Source organism: Mastomys coucha, unplaced genomic scaffold, assembly GCF_008632895.1.
Source record: "Mastomys coucha isolate ucsf_1 unplaced genomic scaffold, UCSF_Mcou_1 pScaffold20, whole genome shotgun sequence".
Lineage (NCBI taxonomy): Eukaryota > Metazoa > Chordata > Mammalia > Rodentia > Muridae > Mastomys > Mastomys coucha.
The window spans coordinates 29,107,413-29,132,179 of record NW_022196903.1 but is presented as its reverse complement, the minus strand read 5'-3'; the positions used below and the strand labels follow the sequence as shown (position 1 = coordinate 29,132,179).

Sequence of the window (24,767 nt, the reverse complement as noted above, 5' to 3'; positions counted from 1 at the left end):
GAGAGAGAGAGAGAGAGAGAGAGAATGGGTTAAGAGAACTAGAAAGTGAAGGGAAAAAAAACCCTGAAAATCCAAACGGAAGAGGAAGAGTCGTCAAGGGGGAGACTCAGTGGTGGGTTGACCACACATCCTCTGAAGACGACACATCCAAGAATTCATGGGCAGCACAAACTGTACTTAATGGGGTTTGAAAAAAAAAATCAACAGAAGATTAAGAATCAGGGAGGGAAGGGGGGAATGCAGCAAGGAGGAGTCTGGGGAGGGTGAATATGATCAAAATGGTTTCTATGAAATTCTCAAAGAACTAATTAAAAAATGAGAGAGAAAAAGAAAATGACATTTAAAAAGCACATTTCAGTTTTCATAACGGGCTGATTGTATTAGTATTGTTATGCACAGGATGTTCTCATGATGTGGGATAGAGCAGAAGAGTAATTTAACGGGCTATCATAATCCTATCATCACCCAGGTCTCTGAGAAGCCTTTGGGAAGGATTCTCAGTGTGCAAGAAAGATAAAGGTGTAATAGAAAAAGCAAAACTCACGAGGCTCTGAATTTTAATTAGAAATATCAGGTTAAACTCATGGAATATTTTATCTAGCCAGGGAAAAGGACCAGAGGGCAGGGACTATAGATCAGTGGTAGAAACTCACCTAGCACGAGCAAGGCCCTGCGTTTGGTTCCTAGTGTCTTTTCCCCTAAAGAGTCCCAGAAGTAATGGCCACCCCAATAGTGATGGGCATCCCTAATGGCCACAATGTGTCATTGAACTATGACCTCTCACTTAAGGAAACCAAGACTGCTTACTGTAAAAACAGCTCTGAGCTGTCTTTGCTCCTTTTCTGTTACTGGGATAGAATTCTCAGACAAAAGCAAGGTAAGGAAGCGAGGGGTTCATTTGGGCTTATGTGTCCAGAGGGACATAGTTCATCATGGCAGGGAAAGATATGGCTTCAGGCAGAGATGGCATGGTGGCAGGAGGAGGGGCTGGCTGGTCACATCGCATCCACACTCAGGAAGCAGAGAATGAAAGGAAGTGGGGCCAGGCCAAGGCCTGCACCAGTGACCCTCTGCCTTCAACAAGGTTTTACCTCTGAAAGGTTCCACAGCTTCCCCAACAGTGCCAGCCATTAGGGACAACATGCTCACACAGCCTATGGAGGTCATTTGACATTCCACAACAGGTCTGCGCCAGGTAACATACAAGAGCACCAACTAGCTTGCTATGCCAAATGGCAAAGCTGCTATCAAAGACTCCATTTCAAGGTCAACTAGAAGAGGTCATCACTGACCAAAGGTGAGATTATTAGAATCCTGATATGGGTTAAAAGTGCAAAGAGTCAACGTCTTTCAAATACACTTACGTCAAAGTATGCTCATTTACATTACTGTAAATAGTTCATTATATATTTGACATTTTACACATTTGGATTTCCAGTTTAGGACAGTTGTGACTGACACTATTTAAATGCTCTGTACTCCTGTCCTGGTGTGCCTGTCTCTCATTTCCATTGAGTATATGTCAGGAATGTCTTACCTGAGGCATAGGACACATGTATGTTCATTGTTAGTATGTCCAGCTGCTGGCTACATACAGTGTTTAACCTCCCATCCATTGTCACTTAAGAGTTTTCACTGTCACGTGTTAAAAGTCTGTTTTATAATTTACCACTTTTAGTTTATTCTTATAAGCTTCTCAGTATGATTATAACCTGCATTGTCTTGTGGTTATATTCACCTGTCATAACATCACTGGTCACCTAGGTATTTTTTGTGTGTGTGTGCAGGTTTCCTGTGTATTAGGCATTTTGTCCTTAGTAACCAGTAAGAGCTCTTTGTGTATTGTGAATACAAATATTCTGTCACTTATACATTGCAAGTATCTTGGTGTAGTTTGCCTTTTTAAATTTTAATGCCACTTTTATTAACAGAAGTTCTTAATTTAAGTTTTATTACATTTGTTTATTTATTTAGTACATATGCATGCATGCCTCAGGGTACATGTGGAACTCAGAGAACAACTTTCTGGGGTCATTTCTCTCCTTCTGCCATAAGGGTTTCAGGGATTGAACTCTGGTCCTCATGGTCAGAACCAGAGCCATCTCCCCTGCCCAGAATTCTTAATTTTAATGTAATTCGGTGTTTCCAATTTTCTTTTAGTTAGCATTGTTTGTGTTTATATTTAGGAACCTATTCATGGTCATGGTATCATGGTCATGAGACCCTCTCTTACATCATCTTTTGGAAGTATTGTTTTGCTTTTCACTTTTATGAAGATTATGTAGATTACATAGATTGCAAACCCCGTAGGGTTTGTGTGTGATGTAGGGCTGGTGGTAAATGTAATCCCTCATTTGTAAGCAGCTAATTCTATCAACGCTCTCATCTTCTTCCTGCCACGCTCGTCACAGGCCCGTCCCATGCCCGCACAGGTTTGTCTCTGAGATAGTGCTAGCATTTCCAGACAAATATTAAAATCAGTTTCACAAAGAGATGTGGGAATTTTTGACTGGCTCACATTTTATCTGTAGATTTGAAGAGCTTACATATGTGTAATGGCAATTCTTGTAGTTTATAAATGCACTTGGGTTTTTTTCTAAATAATAGCTTTATATTTTTCTATGTAGAGACATTATACATCTTTTTATCAGATTTATTATTAACCTTTTACTTTTAAATTCTAGTCAAAACACATTTTAGGGAGCTATGAAGATGGCCGGGGGGCGGGGGGGTTAGGAACAGCTGCTGCTCTCTTAGAGGCTCCGGGTTGGTTCCCAGCCTCCACATGGCAGATCAGTACCATCTGTAATTCCAGCACCAGGGGATCTGCCCTCTTCTGGGCTTCACAGGCATTGCATACGTGTGATGCACATACATACACACTTTCGTGCATACTACCTAAATACAAACTGGCTTTCTCTGAGTGGCCCTGGCTGTCCTGGAACTCTTTCTGTACACACCAGGCTGGCCTCGAACTCAAGAGATCCACCTGCCTCTGCCTCCCAAGTGCTGGGATTAAAGGCACGTGGCATTATACAGTCTAAGAAATGTCTTTTTTTTTTTTAAGGAAGAAAAATATTCTTTGAATTTTAAGACACTTAAATTATTGCTGAAATAATACTAAATAATTTTTATAATACTGAAATTCCTTGTACTTTAAAAAATATTTATTGAATGTCTGATAGGTTTGTCAAATGCATTTTTTAACTGTTTCTGAACTGTTTCTGTTTATTTTGTAGTTATTTGTTGCACTGGTTAGCACTGCCAGTACAATGTTACACTATCTGTCATTACATCTCCTTTTCCAAATAGATTAAAATTTATGTTTCTCTTAATTCTTTTTTAGTAACCTTCCAGAGGCTGAAATATGTGTCCATCACCACAGTCTGATGGCTGATGTTAGTCATTACATTCGCCTCTACCTGAACTTAGATAGAAAAGCCCTAGGACATCTTGTCTCCTTTTAAACCCTTCTCCTCCTTCTCTTCCTTCTTTAAGAGTTCTTTCCATTTTCTGTGGATGAGTAAATACCTGAATGCATGCGTGTATGCGTGGGTGCGTGCATGAGTGTGTGGGTGCATGCGTGCATGTGTGTGTGTGTGTGTGTGTGTGTGTGTTTGTGTTCCCCTGGAATTAGAATTATAGGTGGTTGTGAGCCAGTATGTGGGCAATGGGAATTGAATCTGGGCTCTCTGCCAGAGCAGCAAGTGCTCTTAACCACTGAGCTATCTCTCCAGCCTCTTCCTGCAGACCCCTTCAGGTCTTCCTTACTATAACTGAGGTACAACAAATAAAAAGTTTACTTAGATTTTTATATTAAACACCTTAATTGTATGTGTATTTAAAGAAAGATTATTATTTCATATTATCAACATCTGTTTTTTTTTTTTTTGACACTTATCAGTTTGTGTGTGTGTGGACCATGGCATACACGTGGTGGTAAAAGGAAAACTGATTCAAGTCAGTTCCTTCCAGCATGTAGGCTCAGGGGATCAACTCAGATGGCCAGGTGGTGACAAGCATCTTTATTCAATGAGCCGAACTTTTTATATTCTTTTCTTTTCTTTTCTTTTCTTTTCTTTTCTTTTCTTTTCTTTTCTCTCCTTTCCTTTCCCCACCCCTCCCCTCCCCTCCCCTTCTCTCTTCTCTTCTCTGAGACATGGTCTCTCTATATAGCCCTGGCTATCCTGAAACTTGCTTTATAGACCAGGCTGGCCTCTAACTCATAAGAACCCATCTGGCTCTGTACCCCAAGTGCTAGGCTTAAAAGTGCATCAGCATGCCCAGCTTATTTTTATATTTTCTTTCCTCTCTTTTGAAACTAAGATAGTTTTGGTTAGAATGCAAAGAAATGGGTTTGATGAGGACATATTCATGTAACTGGTTCTTATTTTTCCCTTATAGCCCTAGCAGCTCTCTTTCCTTCTTTCCCGTTTTCTTTTCAAGACATAAGGTCCACCACCTCTCCTGTTCCTCCTTCTTACTTCACTAGGCCTCCTCTTACTCTCCTAGTATTTCTGCGTTCATGTTACTTCACACACACACACACACACACACACACACACACACACACGCATAGAGAGAGGCCACACAACAGATTCCACATATGAAATATTCAGTATTAGACTAAGTCTTGAGTCTCAATGGTTTCACTCAACACAGTGACCTCCATTTCCATCCATTTTTTATGGATGACTTTATCTCATTCTTCTCTAGAGATGAATAAGATTTCATTGTGCACATGTACCATCTTCTTTATCCAATTGTTTATCTTTTGATGGGCATCTAGCACGGGTCCATGTTTTGGCTATTGTGAATTATATGGCAATAAACACAATATGTAAAATAGCTCTGTGGTATGCTGCCTCAGGATCCATCAGGTACATAGCCAGGATTTGAACAGTCAGGCCATAAGGAAGTTCTATTTGGAGTTATGTGACAAATATCCATATTGATTTCTACAGTGGATCTCCTAGTTTACATTGTCATTATCATTGTCATATATCAGGCCCACCTGCCCCCTTCCTTGACAGCATTTATTGTCACTTGTGTTCTTGATACAGAAAGCCATTCTGATTTGGACAAGAGAGAATCTCAGAGTAGTTTTAATCTGCATTTCCCTGAAACTAAGGATTTGGAACACTTACTTTTTCAAATATGTTTTGGCCATCTGTATTTTTTTGAGAACTTTCTGTTAATGCCATTATTCCATTTACTGACTAGATAGGTTGTGTTTGTGTGTGTGTGTGTGTGTTTAATTTTTGGAGATTTTTAAAATAGATCCTAGATAGTACTCCAATTGCTTGCTAACCTTTGGCTAAGCCCAGGTGTAGATATCGATCCCTTGTCTGATGCAGAGTTGACAAAGATTGTTTCCCATCCTGTAACTGACTCTCTGCTCTGTTGAATATAATTGCTTCCTTTTCTGTGTAAAACTTTTAATTTTTCGCAGTCATCCTCTCGGGCTGTTTCCTATGCCAATACAGTCCTTTTCAGGAAGCCCGGGCAAGCCTGTGTCTCCACCCCGGGCCTTTTCCCAAGTACATCTAGCAGTTCCAGAGTTCAGGTCCTACATTGAGATTTTTGTGCAGGGTATGCAGTATCTAGTTTTGTTTTTTTTGTTTTTTGTTTTTTTTTCGAGGGTGCCTTGTAGTCCAGGCTGGCTTTGAACTTACTACACAACTTCTCGTCCTCCTACCCCCACCTCCCAAGTGTTAGGATTGTAGACATGGGCTGCCATGCCCAATTTTATGTAGTGTTGGGATTGAACTCATGGTTTTATGGATGTCAGACACACACTCTAGCAACTGAACCCCGTTCCCAGCTCACGAGTCTCATCCTTTTCCATGTGAACACACACACTGTTCCCAGCACTGGACTGAAGGGGCTGTTTTGTTGGTGCCGTAGTTGTTGCAATATGTTTTGACATCCTTTGTCAAAGATCAGATAGCTGTAGCCTAGCTGTGTGAGCATATTTTGGAGTCCAGTGTTCTACAGCAATGGCTTATGTGTTTGTTGTGTGCAGCATGCTGGAGTTGCTACTGTAGCTCCATAGGACACACCCCGAGATCAGTCACTGTCATGTCTCCAGCACTGCTTTCTGCTGAAGACTGCCTTGGCTAGTCAGGGTCTTCGTGCTCCCATGTGAATGTCGCATTCCCGTGAAGAACATCATTAGGATACTGATGAAAACTTCATTTAATCTATCAATTGCTTTCGGTAATACAGCCATTTTCATGACATCAGTTTTGCCGGCTCATGACCATGGGAGGCATTTCCATTTTCTAGTGTCTTCCTTGACTATTTCTTTAGTGTTTTAAAATTTTCATAGATGACTTTCACTTCCTTTATCAAATTTATTCTTTTTTATTGAGTATTTCCTTTATTTACATTTCAAATGTTTTCCCCTTTCCAGGTCTCCCCTTTAGAACTCCCCATCCCATCCCCCCTCCACCACCTACCCACCACTCCCACTTCCCCGCCCTCAAATTCCCCTACACTGGGGCATAGAGCTTTCACAGGACCAAGGGCCTCTCTTCCCATTGGTGCCTGACAAGACCATCCTCTGCTCTATATGTGGCTGGAGCCATGGGTCTCTCCATGTGTACTCCTTGGTTGGTGGTTTAATCCCTGGGAGCTCTGGGGGGGGGGGGTCTGGTTGGTTGATATTGTTGTTCTTCCTATGGAGCTGCACACCCCCTCAGATCCTTTGGTTCCTTCTCCATCTACCCTATCTGGGACTTTATGCTCAGTCCAATGGTTTGGTTGCGAACATCCACCTCTGTATTTGTCAGGCTCTGGAAGAGCCTCTCAGGAGACAGCCATATCAGGCTCCCATCAGCAAGCACTTCCCAGCATCCGAAACAGCATCCAGGTTTGGTGACTGTATATGGGATGGATCCCCAGGTTGGGCAGTCTCTGGATGGCCTTTCCTTCAGTCTCTGCTCCACACTTAGTCTCCATATTTCCTCCTGTGGGTATTTTGTTCCTCCTTCTAAGAAGCACTGAAACATCCACATTTTGGTCTTCCTTCTTTTGGGGCTTCATATGGTCTGTGAATTGAATCTTGTTTATTCTGAACTTTTGAGCTAATATTCACTTATCAGTGAGTGTATATCATGTGTGTTCTTCTGTGACTGAGTTACCTCACTCAGGATGATATTTTCAAGTTCCATCCATTTTGCCTGCGAATTTCATGAAGAAATCTATTCTTAAATATCTTAAAATTGTTATTATTTGTGCGTAGAGGGGTGACGTGTACTGAATAAGTACACATGTGTCTGAATAAGTTTGTGCAGTTGATTTTCATCTTCTACCATTAGGTACATCCTGGGATTGAGCTGAGACACTAGGCTTTCAGTGCAAGCACTCGCCCCTGCTGAGCGATCTCACTGGCCAGTACTTTTTAAACTACTGCATGTTAAGGGGTTTTCTTTATACTTTTCAATAAAAACATGGGCATGTTAAATCTACAGTCAAAACACCAAAAGGCACAAAAACATCTACCTTTTTTCCTTTTAGATATTTGGAGATAGATTTTTGATATAAAAAACTGCAAGTACTTTCTCCATCCCACTAAAACCTTCCAACAACATGTAGAAACTTGGCATGGAAATGGAAGAAGGTAGCATCCCCTTAGAGCTGGGCGTGGTGGCACATGCCTTTAATCCCAGCATCAAGAGGCAGAGGCAGGAGGATCTCTGAGTTCAAGATCAGCCTGGTCTACAGAGTGAGTTGCAAGACAGCCAGAGTTATACAGAGAAACCCAGTCTCAAAAAACAGAGAGAGAAAGAGAGAGAGAGAGAGAGAGAGAGAGAGAGAGAGAGAGAGAGAGAGAGAGAATCAAAAGTCCTTCAAGATTGCAGATGCTGTGTGAAGGCAGCATGGTGTTGCAGCCAGCTCTCAAGGGAACTGAGGGTGATTAGAGGATGCCATTTTGCTCTCTATGAAAAGTCCTTGTTACATTCAACCTCCTCCTGGGAATGGGGAGGCAGAGGGGCTTTGCACACTGTTGTCATTCACCCCTTGGTAAATGCAAACTCTAACATATGATACAATGCATACACACACCCCAACCCCGTTACACACTGTGCTCAAGGGGGTGCCCTGAGGAGGCAGAGGTAACTGGCATACAATACCCTTTGATAGCAGGTGACCATGGCAACTGCCCCTTCCCTCATCTGTCACCACCAAGATCACCCCTTCTACATATACATTGCCTTTACTGTACCTTCCCTCCCTGTTGATGACGATGATGAAAGGGGATGAATCGCACAGTTAAGAGAACTCAGTGGGGACTTTTTAATCTGTTTTTATCCCCAGTTCCTGGTACCTCAATGGCCATGACCTGAAAAAAGGCCATCTTAAAGGTATGAAAGGTTTCTAACAGATCATACTGACTGATCCTATTTAAATAAAATCTCCACTATGCAAACCATGAGCGCACGCTCTCGGGGCAAAGTGTGCACGCCCGTGGCGTGTACTCTGAACTGTGTGAATGAGGCTGTGGTGCAGCACAACGTCACCGTGATGCAAGGCAGACCTGGCTGTCAGGGCCCATGCCAGCACGAATGAGTAAGGGTGTCCGTGACGTTGGGCTGTGCAGTTTTAAACCCTGGATGCCGATATTATGGGGGTGGGGGGGTTTGAGAACTTGTGTCTGAGAGCCTCAGCTCTTGGAAACAACACAGCATACCTTCCAACAAAGCCAGGGTGTCAAGGGCACATGAGGAAACTGCGTACCGAAAGGAAGGGTCTCGAATGTCTCCGAATCAGAATGACAGACAGAGGGCAGTGAGTGCTCCAGGTTAAGGCAGCCTTACCTGTTCATGCTACCTGATATTCCAGGGGATGGAGAGATCACCGGGCTACCTAAGACTTAGCCAGGGAAAAGGAAGAGCAACCTGCCAGCAGGAGAGGAGAGAATGTGGGGAAAGCCAGAACCAACAGCTTGAAAAGAAATCCAGAAACTTACAAGAACATTTCCAAAGTTACCATGTGATCTGAAGACTGCAGGTCCTTCTGAAATCTCCCAGAACAGCCAGAAGCCTTCGGGTTCTTAACTTAATCCAAAGATGGTGAGTGGTCTCCATTGCTAATGGCTGATGTTTGATTTCTCGTAAATCCTGGTGAGCAGGCGTACTTCTAGATTTGACTGACTTCTATGACTTCCCTGAACTCAAGCACCATGGCACCAGTTAACATTCTTTACAGACACTTATGAGCTCAGGCATGTGCGGCTGCCTCTGAGAGGCCATAATCTGGAGTCCTTGCAATGGGGGACTTGCAGAGTCTAGTCAGGCTTGAGAGGCATGGCTAAGGAGTCAATCAGGCTCACTATACTCTTGTCTTCAGCAGTGTGAACTAAAGAACCAGAAGGAAATTTGTGGGAATGTGGGGGAATGGTTCTACATGAGTAGGTGAGAGAGTGCAAGAGGCCACACAGAAAAGTGAAGCAGAAACACCTGTTTCATTCACTCAGGATTCCCAGCAGCTGTCATGTCTTATAGAGAAGGCTCAGGCATGTCCTTTTCCACTACAGCACAAGACCTGAGCCACTGATTCTTTTGACCACTGACCATGGTTCTGCCTTTGGAAGGCAGTGTGGTAACTGGCTTTGAACAGGCTGGCTTTAAGCTGACAACTAGAAATTCAGTACCATCTTAGATTTTCTATCGCTGTAAAGAGACACCATGACCAAACAACTATTTATTATTTATTTATTTATTTATTTATTTATTTATTTGCATCGCTTGTTTGTTTATGTTCACTGTGGTGTTTGGCTTGAATTACAGACCGTTGTGAGCTGCCATGTGGTTGCTGGGAATTGAACCCCAGTCCTCTGGAAGAACAGCCAGTGCTCTTTATCACTGAGCCATCTCTCCAGCCCTGACCATAGCAACTCTTAGAAAAGGAAAACATTTCACTGGGCTGGCTTACAGTTTCAGAGGATTATCCCCCTCTGAATTCTTGCCCATTATAGTCAGGGCAAGAAGCATGGCAGTGTCCAGGCAGACATAGTGCTGGAGAAGGAGCTGAGAGTTCCAGCTCTTGACCCACAGACAGCAAGTAGAGACGGTGTGCCGCACTAGGCCTAGCTTGAGCATATAAGACCTCAAAGCCTACCTCCACAGTGACACACTTCCTCCAACAAGACCATACCCACTTCAACAAGGCCACACCTCTTGACAGTGCCACTCCCTATGGGCCAACTATTCACACACATAAATCTATGGTAGGCATTCCTAATTCAACCACCATAGGTATACTTTGCAATTGTAATTTTTTTAAGTCTCTGCATTTCCAGATCAATACATAAATAATTATTACTCATGAAAATGAGCACAACCTACTCTGAACACAGACCCTATTGTGCATTAGACACTCGTACATGGGCCAATTTCCAGATGTTCTCAGAGGGCTGAGTTGGGACAACATTACAGGCCTGCTTTATAGATAGCGCTGCCATAAAACACACTTCTGGAGTGGACTTGATTTTCCCCCCAGATACTCATAGTCACCTCCCGCTCAGAGCAACTTGCCCCTTGGAATATACATTTTACTGTGTTTGTTTTATTATGGTGCTTTGCTACTGTGAAACACAAGAGTTGGATAACAGTGTTTTTACTGGGAGCCTGAGAAAATGGTACTAAAAAACTTACATTGAAAATTCAATTTTAAAGACAGTAACTATTCCTAGAGATAGGGTTGCAGGGGGAGAAAGAATCTTGTCTTTAGCTCACATATGTGAGAGATAGTTTAAGAAAACTTAATCATCTCCAAATTCTCCCCCTCACCGGCCCCCTTTCTGGTTTTTAAAACAGGGTCTCACTATGTAATCCCGGCTGGTCTCAAACTCAGAGTTCCACCTGCCTTTGCCTCCCGAGTGCTGGGATTAAAGGCGTGTGCTAACATGTTCATACCCTGAACCCTTTTCTGGCTCTATAATCAGTTTTACCCCACTTGCCCTGTCCTTACCAGTGGTGACTTTTTGGATGAAAGTTTGGCCCATAATTTAGTAAAGTAGTTTCTGTCTGTTGAATCCAAGAAGTCAACCGTGCTGGTCCTTCTAGAAAAGTCTTCGCATTTCAGGTAAGAAGTCTTAATATCTGGTGGGGAAAACATAAATTTGTGAACAAAACATACAAAAGTAAATTTCTTGATGTGACAGCAATGTTTTATATTTTATTTCTTCAAACACAAGAAATTGTGTACTTAAAGTCTGTGCATTTCAACTTGAAAATAAATGATATACATTTTACTGTAACAGTAAAGTTAATGTCGGCCTCTCGCATCCAGGAGGTACGACCCCTTGGAAGGTAACCGGTACTCAGTCAGCACAGGCTTGCTATTAATATTAATACACAGGATATAATAAAAAACAAACACCAATGGCTTTTAATATTTAAAGTTACCCCTATAATTACATTCTGTCTAGCCTCCTGAATGCCTAGACGAAAATTAAAACATGTAATTCTAAGAAGATTTAAAGTTCAATGGAACAGGAATTACTCATAATTAACATTGAACCTTTCCTTTAAAACATTGGAAAACCCAGAGATGTGGAATACACATTTCTAGTCATGCTCATGAAGTTGGTCCTGAGTTTCAGGCCTTTGAGATGTATGGAAGCATCAAGCATTTCAGGAACATTGCTTACAAAATGCTAACATAAATAACTCCCACATGGATCTTTAGTTAATATGCTAATTAAGAGATGTGGGACGCCAGCCCTCACCCAAAGACAAAAGGATACATTCATGTCTTGTATCGGGAAAGAAACAGTTCTAGGTGAAGGTGAGAAATGGGCACGGGTGCCATGAAGTCAGAGGTACCCGGCAGATAAAGCTCACACCCCTGACCTAAGATGGGAGCCAGGTTCTCTGAGCTGGGAAGGCAAGTGATGTGGTGGCAAGCTGCAAAGAAGGCATCTTCAACTTAGCCCCCAGATGGAAGGACTGTACACACAGAGCTGCGCCTGGCCCGGGGATAGAAACACCTGTAAAAACAGGAGACTGATGGCTTACCATGCACCGAGCCTAGGCCGTGACCCCAGCTCTGAGCAGCTGGGCATGATGGCATCCGTCTACTTGTAAGACCAGCTCTTGAGCCGTAGAGATAGGAGGGTCAAAGGTTCAAGGTCATCCTCAACAAAAGGAGAACTTGAGGCCAGGCTAGACTGTGTGATATGCAGTCTCAAGGAAAATACTAGAGGAGAAGGGGGTGGGGGTGAGGTGGGGGAAGGGCAGGGAACTGTCTTTGGTGTGTCTGTGCTGTGTGCTGGGACTGAACATGAACGTGAACCCAATTGTGATCATCTGAAACTAGTAAAAGAAAGCGAATGCTACTTTGAAGGAATCCTGGCAGGAGAGTCTAGAATTCCGCATCCCAACACCTGTAAGAGCAGACAAAGAGTGATTCTCCAGTGCAGTAGATGGTCCAGGCACAAAGCCCAGGAATTCTAGGAGGAATCTCAAGAGGTACATTAAAGTAAACGTACTTATCACAACAAACCTGATCAAAAGGAACTGCATGTGCCAACATTCCTCCCTAAGTTTCCGTGATAACAGGCATTCGATCCCTATTTCTGGAGCACCTACCATGCCGTGGGTGTCGTTCTGGATGACGGAGACAAAGGAATAAACAGAATCTCCTTAACCTGTGGGGACTTTACTAAAGCTGCAGGCAGACAAGTTTTTAAAGGTTAGGTGATAAATACAATGAAGTCATATAAAGGGACAGAGACAGTCAAAAGAAGTCCTCTGAGGGGGATGGAGTGAGGAGGACATTCTCTGTATGGTGGAGAGATTGTCAGAAGTTTAAAGATCTAAAGGAAGAAAACATTCAAATACCTAGAGGGGCAGGTACTGAACACAAGGCAGGGACTTGGCTTTATACAAACAGCCAGAGGTATGGTTAACCCAACATCAGTGTTAAGAATTCACTGCTTGGACAGACTGGAATGTAATAGTATACAGACATCCACAACTGGATGAGATGCAGAGAGCAAGAGAACTTGAACCCTCAGCTCTAAATGGGTTTCCATCAAATCCTTCCCTCAGGGTTAAGGGAACTCTGAGGGAGAGGGGGCAGAAAGATCAGGAGAGCCAGATGGGATGGTGACACCAAGAAAAACAAGGCCTTCTAGGCACAACAGGGCTGACACACATATGAACATGGACTGTGGCAGCATGAGCAAGGGCCTGCTCAGGTCTGAGCCTGATGCGGTCCTAGTGCTGAGAGGAGAAGTGGGCACAAGCCCCATGCCTAATCCAGAAGCTGTCTTCAGTTGATAACTAGTTGCAAAGGAAAAATTAGTTTTCTCCAATGGAGTCTCACTGGGTATACAAATCATACTAAGGGCAGGCTCTACAGCCAGCAGTAGATGGCCAACACAAACTCAGTGTGAGTGTGTGTGTGTATGTGTGTGTGTGTGTTGGTTGTTGTCTGTTTTACTTTATAAGTCTTCCATTTATGTAAAAGCAAAACATTTTATGTTATATAAAATGGTTTCCAGTTTTGTGTTTTCCTGGGATTCTGTGTGTGGAAGTGTGTGTTATCTCCGCAGCTGCATGTTTCCTGTGCTTTCTCTTTGGGTTTTTTCTATTTGTTTTGTCTTATTCTGATTCGTTTGTTTTTATTTTATCTTATTTTTTATTATTTTTTTAGGTGCCCATTTCTTATTTAATAAGAGAAAGAAAGAAAGGAAGGAAGGAAGGGAGGGAGGAAGGAAGGAAGGAAGGAAGGAAGGAAAGGAGGAAGAAAGAAAAGAAGGAAGGAAGGAAGGAAGGAAGGAAGGAAGGAAGGGAGGGAGGAAGGAAGGAAGAGTGGAAGAGAGGAAGAGGAAGAAACAAAGAAAGAAAGAATAGAGACCTGGGATTTGGGAGGTAGGGAGGCAGGGAGGATCTGAGAGGAAACCATAGTCAGACTATATTTTATGAAAAAAAAAAAAATACTTTCAACTAAAAAACAACCAGAATTCAGCACTAAGGTTGGAGAGATGGCTCAGTGTCTGCCACATGAAGCATAGATGAGTTTAGTTCTTTAGCACCCACACAAGTCTGTTACTCCATTGCTGGGCGTGTGGGTATGCAGGCAGGAGGATCCCTGGTGCTTGCTGGTCATCAGACTTAACTGGTGATACACACACACACACACACACACACACACACACACACACACTCACACACTCACATAAATATGCATATGTATATATATGTATACATGTATATATATACATATATATACTCTCCAGCAGCACTCTCCTCCTAAAATTCACTGTAGCTAAAAAAAAAAAAAAAAAGTTGGATAATAGAGGAGTTATGCCCATGTTTGCTTGCTTATTTGTTTGTTTGTTTCACACTTGTCCTCTTGATTGGAACTTTATGGAAAAGGCCAGATGATTCTAGCCAAATTGAATAAAATGTGTATAACTGCTCCATATTTTCATTATCTTTTCATTTTACTGACTAATAAAAAGCTCAGTGTCAGGAATGGGTTATCTCTTCTGGAGCTGTTAGCAGTAGGGTCCCCTAGACTGCCAAACCTTACAGGCTGCTCTTTTTCTTGGTTGCCCCTACAACTTAGTAGTAAGCTCCTATTGCTGACCACCACCACCTAAGTCATAGACCATGAAGAAACTGAGCTGCTGCTAGCCTAGAAGTTTCATTGCTACTGGCCAGTTTTCACAGTGGTAGAACGTACTATGCATACTGCCAAAGGAGAAACATAATCATCGTTCCTATCCAGCTGTGGAGACTGAGAGTTACAATAATGAATGGTCTGGCAAGAGACGCCCATGACGCAATAGTGGCACAAGTACCGTGGGAATAACCAACCACTTTCTGGTTGGATTTAAGGCCTGCTCCTTAAGATGGAACCCATTCCTGGCCTCTTAGGACCTGTGGTTGGACAGATCTCAAGTCAGGGCAGAACCTACTACTTCACTAAGTAGACATAGCAGTAAGCTGTATCCAGATGATGTATCATAGATCAGTACATCCCTCGAATCTCAGCAGAGAAGCTGCTTTTTGTAGTAGAAGGTGATTAACAGAGACCCATCAACAGTCAAGATGAAGAGAATAAGAGGCTGTGGAATCCTTTCTCCTCAATAGGATAGCTATTGAAGACATCTATGTTACACTCACTCTCCCCAAGGCTGAGGGATCATTGTGGAAGAGGGAAGTGGAAAGATAAGAGGGAAGTGGTAAGAGCCAGGGGCAGTGGGTGCCTAAAACAAAGCAATGTTTTCCAGACACACGAGGCAGCAGCACATATGAACTCAAAGGGTCTATGATGCATTACATAGCTCAAGAAATCCAGGAAGGAATGGTGACGGCCATGAAATCCCACCCCCAGGCTGAGGAGCTATTGTAGTGGGAAGATGCTGTGGGAACGTTTGTTCTCTTCTAGGGTGTGGACCCCAAGAGTATACAGGCAGCACAAATAGGATTCCGTGTGTTTAAAAACTGATCAGAACATAAGAGTTGGGATGGATAGGGAAGAGGATGTGGCTTTGGGAGGATTTAGGGGGAGGAGGGTGAACATGATCAAAGTACCGTGTGTGAGATTTCCAAAGAATTAATAAAAATACTTTTAAAAGGTGAAAACTGAAGACCAATTTCATTGAAACAACTGCCGTAGAGAAGATCATATATCACATATATGTGTACACTCATAATTTCCTATCTACTGGATCTTTCTTATGGAAACGTATTATATATAAGCTAATTCAAAATCTTTTCATGTGAGCTCCTTTTCCTTGCTTTCTAAGACACGAGCCATCTGTACTGTTGTATAACACAGCCACACTCAATCTGACACTGCAGTGTGGCTGTCATTCCATGTCATTTAATGACTTACTAGCTAGCAACACATTTGAGGCACAGATAATGTGTTTATATTACTTAAACTATATTATAATGCCACAATTTTATTGACTTGAACTCCTGTAAAATAAGTTTCATATCATTTAAAATATATTCTCTTAATACATCAGAAGACAAAAGATCTCCCTTCTCAGTTAAAAAAAAATTAGAGAATTACCCATGTTACAATGCACTGCCTCAAACTTCCTGAGTGTCATCTTAAGTCAAAGTATCTAAATTTAGGTGTACCTTGAGGCAACATTTAAAAAGCATGTAAACTACTTTATAGTCCACAAAAGACACAAGCCCTTCATTTATATAGGCCAGTTAAATTTATTTAAATGCCTACAGTGAAGCATAAATGAGTTTAATGAAGCGTGGTGGATTTTAAAGTTGCTTTACGGATAGTATCATTACCAGATGCAGAGGAATGCAGAAGGATATGAAAATAACTGGAATGTAGTTCCACATTATCTTAAATGACTTACATCTTGGATTTAGACACATTCCTTTGAAGTCAAATGACTTAAATACTATTTGCACAATGCATCTTAAAGGAATAAGCACATAATCCAATCTAATCATCACATACTGTAGAGAAAAAAATACCTAGGAAAATATCGTGTACATGCATGCTTAATACAGGCTACACAGGATAGTTCCACACAGGGAAGGAAACTAGTCTAAGGATAGGGGTAGTACAGACAACATCCAGGTCAGGAAGGGCTAATTAAACTGCCACATGGCAGCCAGGTTGTGAATACTATGAACAGTGAAAGCTTCATCTTATTAACCAGTGTTTCTCTGCTAGTCAGACGAGCCATGTGGCCACTCTCCAAGCACACGAGGCTCATCATTTTTCAAAAGGAAACTCTGTGAATGTCTAAATAAAAGTTTGAAAAGGAATTGTATTTCAACTAGTTCTCGCTTTGAAAGAAACAGTCTCTGGAAATGGGATGACTTGGGAAATAGGCTCCAGCTTTCAGAAAAAAAAAATTCTCAGTACCCAACAACTTCAAAAGTATTCATTTTTTTCCTCCCACACAAAGAAGGCTCTAAAAACACAAAGTTTTATTTTAACTAAGAGTAATTTACCCCTGCCACGATTAAAACATATACACAAGTAAATTCTCACAACCCTTTACAAGAAATATGCATATAAATATACACCATGAAATATACAACCATGAAAATGACTCAAGACAAATTAAAGCATAATAATGTGCTATAGAATGTAAAATATTTCTTTCTAATAGAACAGTTACACAATTTGTGGTGGGAAATGAAAAAACATTGAGTTCATTAGGGAGTAGTTCCACAAAACTGAAGGTACCAAAAGAAGCTACTTTTCCAAGGCAGAATTGCATCTCAAAAACATCATGTCTGTTTGTGTACTAAGAAAGGAATAATAGGAAGTAGAAAAATCATTTCATATAATACCCATGATAATTTTCCATAGCAAAATAAGATTCTATGTAGAAAGAAAGCAATCTCATAAATCCAAGGAAATAGAGTAATAATGTTTATGTTTCAATGGCAAAATGAATACATTTGCTAAACTATTCGAACAGTGAGATGCTCTGTTCTTTGGTGTCCAATCAAAGGGACAGCTAGCTACTTAAACAGAAACAGATTCCACACCAGGAAAAAAGACAGGTGTGAAACTATATTCATATACAGAGAAAATGAAGCTCAAAACCTTTTCTTTCTTCCAGACTTCGTATTGTGTAACGTCTTCAGTGAAGCTCAACCAACAAGCCAGCATTCAGACACCGAATCCAGAATGTTCCAATTAAAATGTACGATAATGACAGGACATTTTACAAAATGAGTAAGTTTATCACAAAGTTGTTAGTTGATTCTTTGAAGGAAATAAAATATGGGGTGGTGGTGGCAAATGTCAAGAGGGGAAACTTGGTTTGTACGATCTGCAGTATATGGGAAACTGGAGTCAGGGGTGAGCAGTGACAGGCACCTACAGGAAGCTTTAGCACAGGCCCAAAGTTTCCTTTCCTTTGACCAATACATCTGAGTAAATATTTCTGATGCCCCACACTGCCTCATCTAAAAGGGAGTCCCTTGTTGGTAACCTCCCTTGACTTAAGGGATCCTCTTTCCTCGGCCTCTTGAGTAGTTGGGACCCAGGCTCATACCGTTACACCCGGCCCAACTCAGCCTTAGGAACAATTTTCTCTGAGGCACTATTCTATTGGTCACGTTCCCCACTTGGATGTTTGGCTTTGTTCTTGGAAACTGAGGGTTGTTAGATCCAGGAAGAAAAGCCACCACAAAGAGAAAACAAAACAGCTATTACCCAGACACATAATGGTGATGCGACAGCATTTGTTCTCTACACAGTAAAATATACTTGATATCAAGATAACAATAAAAAGAACAGATAGCATTTATTGAGGATGTACTATAGGCCAGCTGTTATCCTAAGTGTTTGATGTGTATGTCACAAGAAGATTCACCATCGGCTCCAATTTGATGCCCCTCATGTTTTCTGCAGTGGCAGGCTGCTTGTGAATGCCTACTGAAGAAGCCCCTATCTTAGGAATATTGCACCGAAGTATCATTTCTTTCTAATATCATTCTATTTTTGTCTAAGCTCCTTAATTTAGAAAAGGCTGAAGTCATAAAGGGATTTTCAGAAAAGATAGTTTCACTTAACAAACACCTTCACTTAAATTAAATAGGATACATTGTTCTGTTCTAATTCATGATCAAATGTAATATTCTTTTGCTGTTTATGTGCTAGTGCTAACTAACGCTCCACACGTTGTTCTGGGTGCTTTCAGTACACTCACTCACTCCTGACTATATTGCAGTGTGCCTCAAATTTCCAGGGATCGTTTTGACATTCAGTGTTGTTTGTAATTGAGAGTTTCTAAGGTTGCAATCATGCTTTTGACTGACATCACAGTGTAGTGTTGGTATGCCAGCTCCTGCTCCCAGAGAAGAGCTCAGTATGAGGTGAGGATAGACTGTACAGCCAACCTGAAGGCAGACAGAGAAAGCAGGAGACCTGGTAAGCAGGCTTAGGTACTGGACCAAGTTAAGGTTCAGAAGTCTCAGTGCACAGCTTTTCAAACTGTGGAGTGCAGACTACAATGTGAAATTGATTTATTACAAATCTTAGAATACTTTATTTCCTTTATGTAGTTGTGTTTACTGGGTTGTGGTACTGTGAAATATACTTCTATCTATGGAACTTGCTCAAAAAATATTTTTGTAGACGAGGGAGCTAATGGATACTAAGAACATTCCATTTTCTACTACAAAAGCATGCTACCTAATGAAAAGGCATGTGGATTCTTTATTACCAACAAGTAGACCAGTTGTAAGTGGATCATAGATCATAAAGAAGAACTTAGGTTCCATCCATTCTATAAAGTCACCCAGCATAGAAGCTTTTTTCGTAAGGCGATACACCTGATGCTGGGAGGAGGCCATTCTGTTTTTCTGCAGGCCACGTTGGACTCTTAGAAAGTCCCTTATTATGTCAAATTGAAATAGACTAAATAGGCATGGCAGCAGATTAGAAAGTATGAAAAACACAGAGAGAAAAATTGTCACAACCTAGTATCCTGGAGCTAACACAAGCGCCAAGTTGACTGTACCTTCTTAACCTCCTTTCTCTCTCATATGTAATGAGCACTGTCTTTCAAATAAATATTCTGCATGATTATAAAAGCAACATAAGGCAGATGTCTATGTTATAAATGTATTTCAAAAATTGCATTACACAGAGTATTTCTAACCTTCATTATAAAATTTGATATGAACATTCTCGTGTACATTACTTCATGGTAACTCTTGGATCTAAATGATCAGTCTAAAGGTGTGTAAACTGTTAACTCTTTGACAGAGGGTGGAAAATTGTTCTTCAGAAAAGTATGCTCATTACCTTCCTCACCTGCTATCAAAAGAGTCTGTTCTGTTTTAACTTATGGTGAGGTTAAATTGTTTCTGACATTCTTATTGGACATTGTTTTACTTCCTCTTTTGTGAGCTGAGATTGTGTCTTGTGGGAGCTCAGCTCTTTCCATGTGTGAAGAAGGCTCTTATGCCTGGTGGGGATGCCCTCGCCATCTGAACACTAAATGCCAGACTTCTCTAAGAAGGTGGCATTATGAGTACAGTGACTTTTAAAGCCAATTCTGGCTTTTCTTTTTCTCTCTAAAGATCGCTTTGTAACAAACCCAGGTGGAGGCGATGTGAACTTCGCCTGTTGGTGCAGACAGAAAAATGATCATTTTAAATATTTATACTCTGCATTGAAAATTAAATTTTTTCCTTGTAGCAAGGTAGTCAATACTAGCAGCAAAATCCTCTCAGTCTTTCCCACTCCTTTCAAAATGTCCAACAGCACTGAGTCTGAGGCATACACCTCCAAACCACAGAAATAAAGGAAGCACAAAGGAAAAAACCTCTTATTATTATGAATTCCAGGGCCTAGGGCCTCCTTGCAGCAGAGAGACACTTGCCTAGTGTGTCCCACTCTTACACGAATGAAAAAAGGCAGCGCCAAGGCCCTCCAAACAGCAGCCAAAGAGGACACCCAACGTGATTTCGAAGCCTGTTAACCAGGTGAGGCTCTGGTTCCCTACAGCACCCCAAATACCATATCCAGAAGATGATGAGTGGTGAGCTGGGCCTCGGGGTGCATGCCTATAATCCCAACACTCTGGAGGCAGACACAGGTGGATCTCTCTGAGTTCAAAGTCAACCTGGTCTATAGAGCAAGCTCCAGTCCAGCAAGAGCTACACAGTGACATCCTTCCAAAACAAAAAAACCAACAACAACAAAAAAAGGAAGAAAGGAAGGAAGGCAGGGAGGGAGGGAGAGAGAAGGAGAAAGAGAGAGAGAGAGAGAGAGAGAGAGAGAGAGAGAGAGAGAGAGAGAGAGAGAGAGAATAGAAATGGAGGTAATCCTTTGCTGTCTTTTTTTAAAGTTTTATTGCATTATGATGAGAAAAGTTACATGATTTCAATTTATCTGAATTGGTTGCTTGCTGTCTTTTATAATCCACCCTCTCCTCAGCTAAGCTAAATAAGGATTTGCCCTCCCCAGACACCAGTGCCCTCTTTCAGGCCCTTACCTCTCCCCATCCTGACTCCCACCATGATGTGCCAGTAATTCTTCCTCTAGTATTGTCTTTCCTAACTTTATCTCTGAAGTACCCAGTCCTCCCTTTGCTGCTACAAAATATATCTTCTCCAAACTCCTTCTCATGGCACAGGTTAGATAGGCCTATAGGTCACCTGTCCCCCACCCCCAGGAGACACTTGCTGCTCCTGCATGTGTGTTTAGGCAACAGGAAGCATCCCCTACTCCATCCACCCACCACCAATTCTACAGCCCGAAGGCTCAGCTGGGGGATGAACTTGTCATTGGTGTTTCCTGGGACAGCTCTAGCAGGCTGAACTCAGCGGCCTTCTCAGAGAGTACCCTTACTACAGTCTAGAAAAGGAAACCAACAGGTTTTCTTATCTGTGGGTGCCACACACATCTGAGCATGCTTTGGGACCTCCAGGTACTCTAATTACATGGTGCAGGAATGGACCTCTGTCAGACGTGGCAGCATCATCTTACTACATACCTAGCCACCATTACTATGTCTGGCTCTGAGAAAATGCTCAACAAAGGCTTCCTTAGATAATGACTTCGCTTAATAAACATAAATGACTTTTAAAAATCACCCTATAGCTTTTTGTCTTGGAGAAGGCAGATAAATCAGAAGATAACTACTAATATTAGTTATGACAACAGTCTTGTGTGCTGAGAGGCTCTGTTACATCCCAGATTTTAGAAACATCGATGTCCTCTATTGCACTTGATGTAACATTTGCTAGTCATACAGGTTCGGGGGCACATAGCTTCTGTATAAGACAAGACGCAGGCTCTAGTCATTCGTTACATGATGAAATAGGGGATATCCAAACACAGCTTCAGTACATTCCTGCACTCACAGTTGTCATTCAGTGCTTATCTTAAAGAGTGGAACTGTGGGCTGATGTCTCGACTGCAGTTCTCCTTCCTTCTGGAAATGCAGTCTCCAGAGCAATGGACCCCGTGGGCTATGGGTGGTGGTAGCCATGCCCAGGCCAGAGTTGTTGGTTCCAAATGAATGTTTGATCAAAGGGGCAATCGGTCTTTCCTTGGTTTTTCTTTTAAATATTAGGATAAGGATGATTTAGATTAATGCTTTTATAACAGAGGTGAGAGATGCCACTGAATGTAACTTGAGGGTTGTTCATGCTCGTGTCCCTGCTATGTACCATTTGTAGTTCAAAGAATAGTCAACATGGAGAACAACATGAAGTGAGAATGGATGGGGGTCCTAGGCTCTTGCTTAGTCCAGAAGATAGACCCCTGGCGATGTTCAATAGCTGGTCCTTTGTCTCTCTGAGAGCCGGCCCCACCTGTGCCCTTCCTGTAGTTTGATAATATGAGATGTATACATACTTCCTGCTAATAGCTTTCCACAGGCTGTCTCTGAATGTACTTTAGTCATTGACAGGAATAATATGGAGAGATAATTGAAAACTGATTCCCCTGAATTTTCTCCCCACAAATTTCTTTGAAGTGATTCAACCTGATGCTTTGGCATGATGAAGACATGGATCATGAGATTCTTATTCGAAGACAGAAGAAAGGTATTCATTTGTAAATGTAGAAACAAAAGGAAGTTTCATAACATAGACCAATGCGGACCTCAAATGCTCGGCTTGGCCAGTGTCTGCCTTGTAGAGATGCACCCTCACAAGCGAACTGCAAGCTGGAATCCTTAAAAACTGCAAGGTTTCTTTTTGCAGAGTTCCTTTTGCTGCAACCCCCTCCGATAATGCAAAAAGCATGAGGAAATCTTCTAATCTAGAAGCGAATTTTCCTAAGGAAGATGCCAATCTGCTCAGGTTCAGCCATGAAATCCCATTGAAATTTGTAGTTGAACACAAGGACCTCTTGATGACACCAGTCATCAAGTGTACTAGACTGAATGAGTTGTTGGCAGCAACCAGCCAGCTGTCTTCCCCCAATGCTGTCACGTGGGAAGTGGAGTTACAACGACTTCTGGGACCCCCAAAGCAAGGTGCTGACCGGTGGTTGCTGAAAGAAGCCACTGCTTTTCCATCCAATTGACAGCACAGCTTCTGAGAAGCACAGCCTATACTTTGATACTCTGGCTGCCCCTGGCTCGCAGTCTTCCTGTCCGGTTACCCTGATCCCCCTCTGACACCTGATTCTGGGGAGCAGCAAGACTTCTGTCCTGTGGTACACCTCCATTTTTTCGGGTTCGGTTTTCTTTGGATTGCTGCTTAGCTACAAGTATGTTGTGCCTCTGGGCATAGCTCTGTTTCGACTCCCGGGAATCCTTATGGGCTTGTTGTGTCTCTTTGGCCCGTAGCTGGCTAGGGGCTGCATTCTCCACGTCTAGGGGCTTCCCCACAACCTCTCTCTTCTGAGACTTTTCCCTTTTTTGAGCCTGTTCCCTTCCCCCAGGATGCACCACCGGAGCAGAACCCTCCTGTGCCGACTTGGCAGGGGCCTGCGGGGGCTGCCCCTCTCTGGTTGGCTGATCCTCACTGAGGGCAATTTCATTTTCTTGAGCTAACCCTTCAGACATTGCTCCATTTGGGGAGGTACGTATGGACTGAGCCACATCCTTCCGGGTGGGATTGGTCTGTGCCTTCTTTCTGGGCTTGTGTGCTTTGCGGTTTTTCTCCTGGTTCTGGGGGTCTGCTGGCACTGGTTCAGTGTGGCTCGGAGAAGACTTGAAGTCAAGTGGGTCGGACTCATTCCTGGGAGTTGGCTTGCTGTGGGATTCTGGCTGCTGGGCTGTCGGAGAGTTCCCAGTTGGCATCTTTCTCGGATGCGGCGACTCTTTAGCTATCTCTCTTTGCATGAGGGCTTTTTTCCTAACTCCCTTCTGCTTAGTGAGCTCCTGGCTGTGAGGTGTGGCCTGCGGATCTAGAACCTTCTTACTGGAGGCAGGGCCTGCTTTCGAGGTTTTCCTTTCCCTTGCAGGCTTCGAAGCAGGCCTTGGCCCGGTGTTCTGAGGAGGCTGGGGTTCTGTGGAGGGAGCAGGGATATTTGGGAGCCGGACTGCGGGTGCCTCCTCTTCCTGGGGTGGGTTAGGGGTGTGCTGCAGGGCTTGTTCCTGGACTGGGGGGCTAATAAGTGGGAGTTTCACCTCACTGGCTTTTCCAACCTGGGCTTGCTGTGGGCTGTGGACTGCGTGGGGGCTCGGGTTTCCGGGTGGTTTGGATTGGGGAGGGCTGATGGGCGGAAGCTTACTGGGGTCTCCATCCTGAGTTGGAAGAGACCTGGGAGAGGGATTAGGGGTCTGATCTGAGCTTGTCCCCAAAGCCTCTTCCCTGCTGGGAGAGAGAAGCTTGGGTGTGGGTCTCCTGCTCTGGAGAGGAGCCAGGGTCTGGGGCTGTGGCAATCTGGTAGGAGCCAGCCGGCTTTTAGGAAGCAAGGCTACCGGCTGCTCCCTGACCTTTGTGGACGAGTCTTGGGGAGGTATAATTTCTGGGTAAGGAGTACTGGCCCGCATAACTTCTGCTTTGGGCGTTGCCTCCTTCAGAGGTGGTTGAGAGGCCCCAGCAGGCTTCTCTACCTCAGCGTGGGAAGGATCTTCTGGAAGAGTGTGCGTGGAACTACTGGATGCAGGATTGGCTGACTCTGTACCTTCATCCTGGACCCTCTGAGGACTGAGGGAAGCTGGGTCAGGTCCTCGTGCAGGTTCAGACAGGGCTGGGTTGCTAGGGGCCACTTTGGCCTCTCCAGATTCCTTATCCTGCTCTGGCTGAGGGCTGAGTGTGGGAGCAGGAGCAGGCTGCTGAGGTGGCTCTTGGGACGCAATCGTAGAAGAGTGTTCTGCTTTTAGCACG

The 24,767-nt window shown here is 43.0% G+C and overlaps 1 protein-coding gene across 1 annotated transcript in view; it reads right to left on the bottom strand.

Annotated features, from left to right (window-relative positions):
- The window catches only part of Lrguk (leucine rich repeats and guanylate kinase domain containing), a 111,317-nt gene that overhangs the window by 11,364 nt on the left and 75,186 nt on the right, over nucleotides 1-24,767 (bottom strand). Inside the window, exon 16 of the mRNA XM_031381065.1 lies at nucleotides 10,978-11,108. Within this exon, the coding sequence (XP_031236925.1) occupies nucleotides 10,978-11,108 (131 nt within the window). The remainder of the gene's footprint in view (nucleotides 1-10,977; nucleotides 11,109-24,767) is intronic.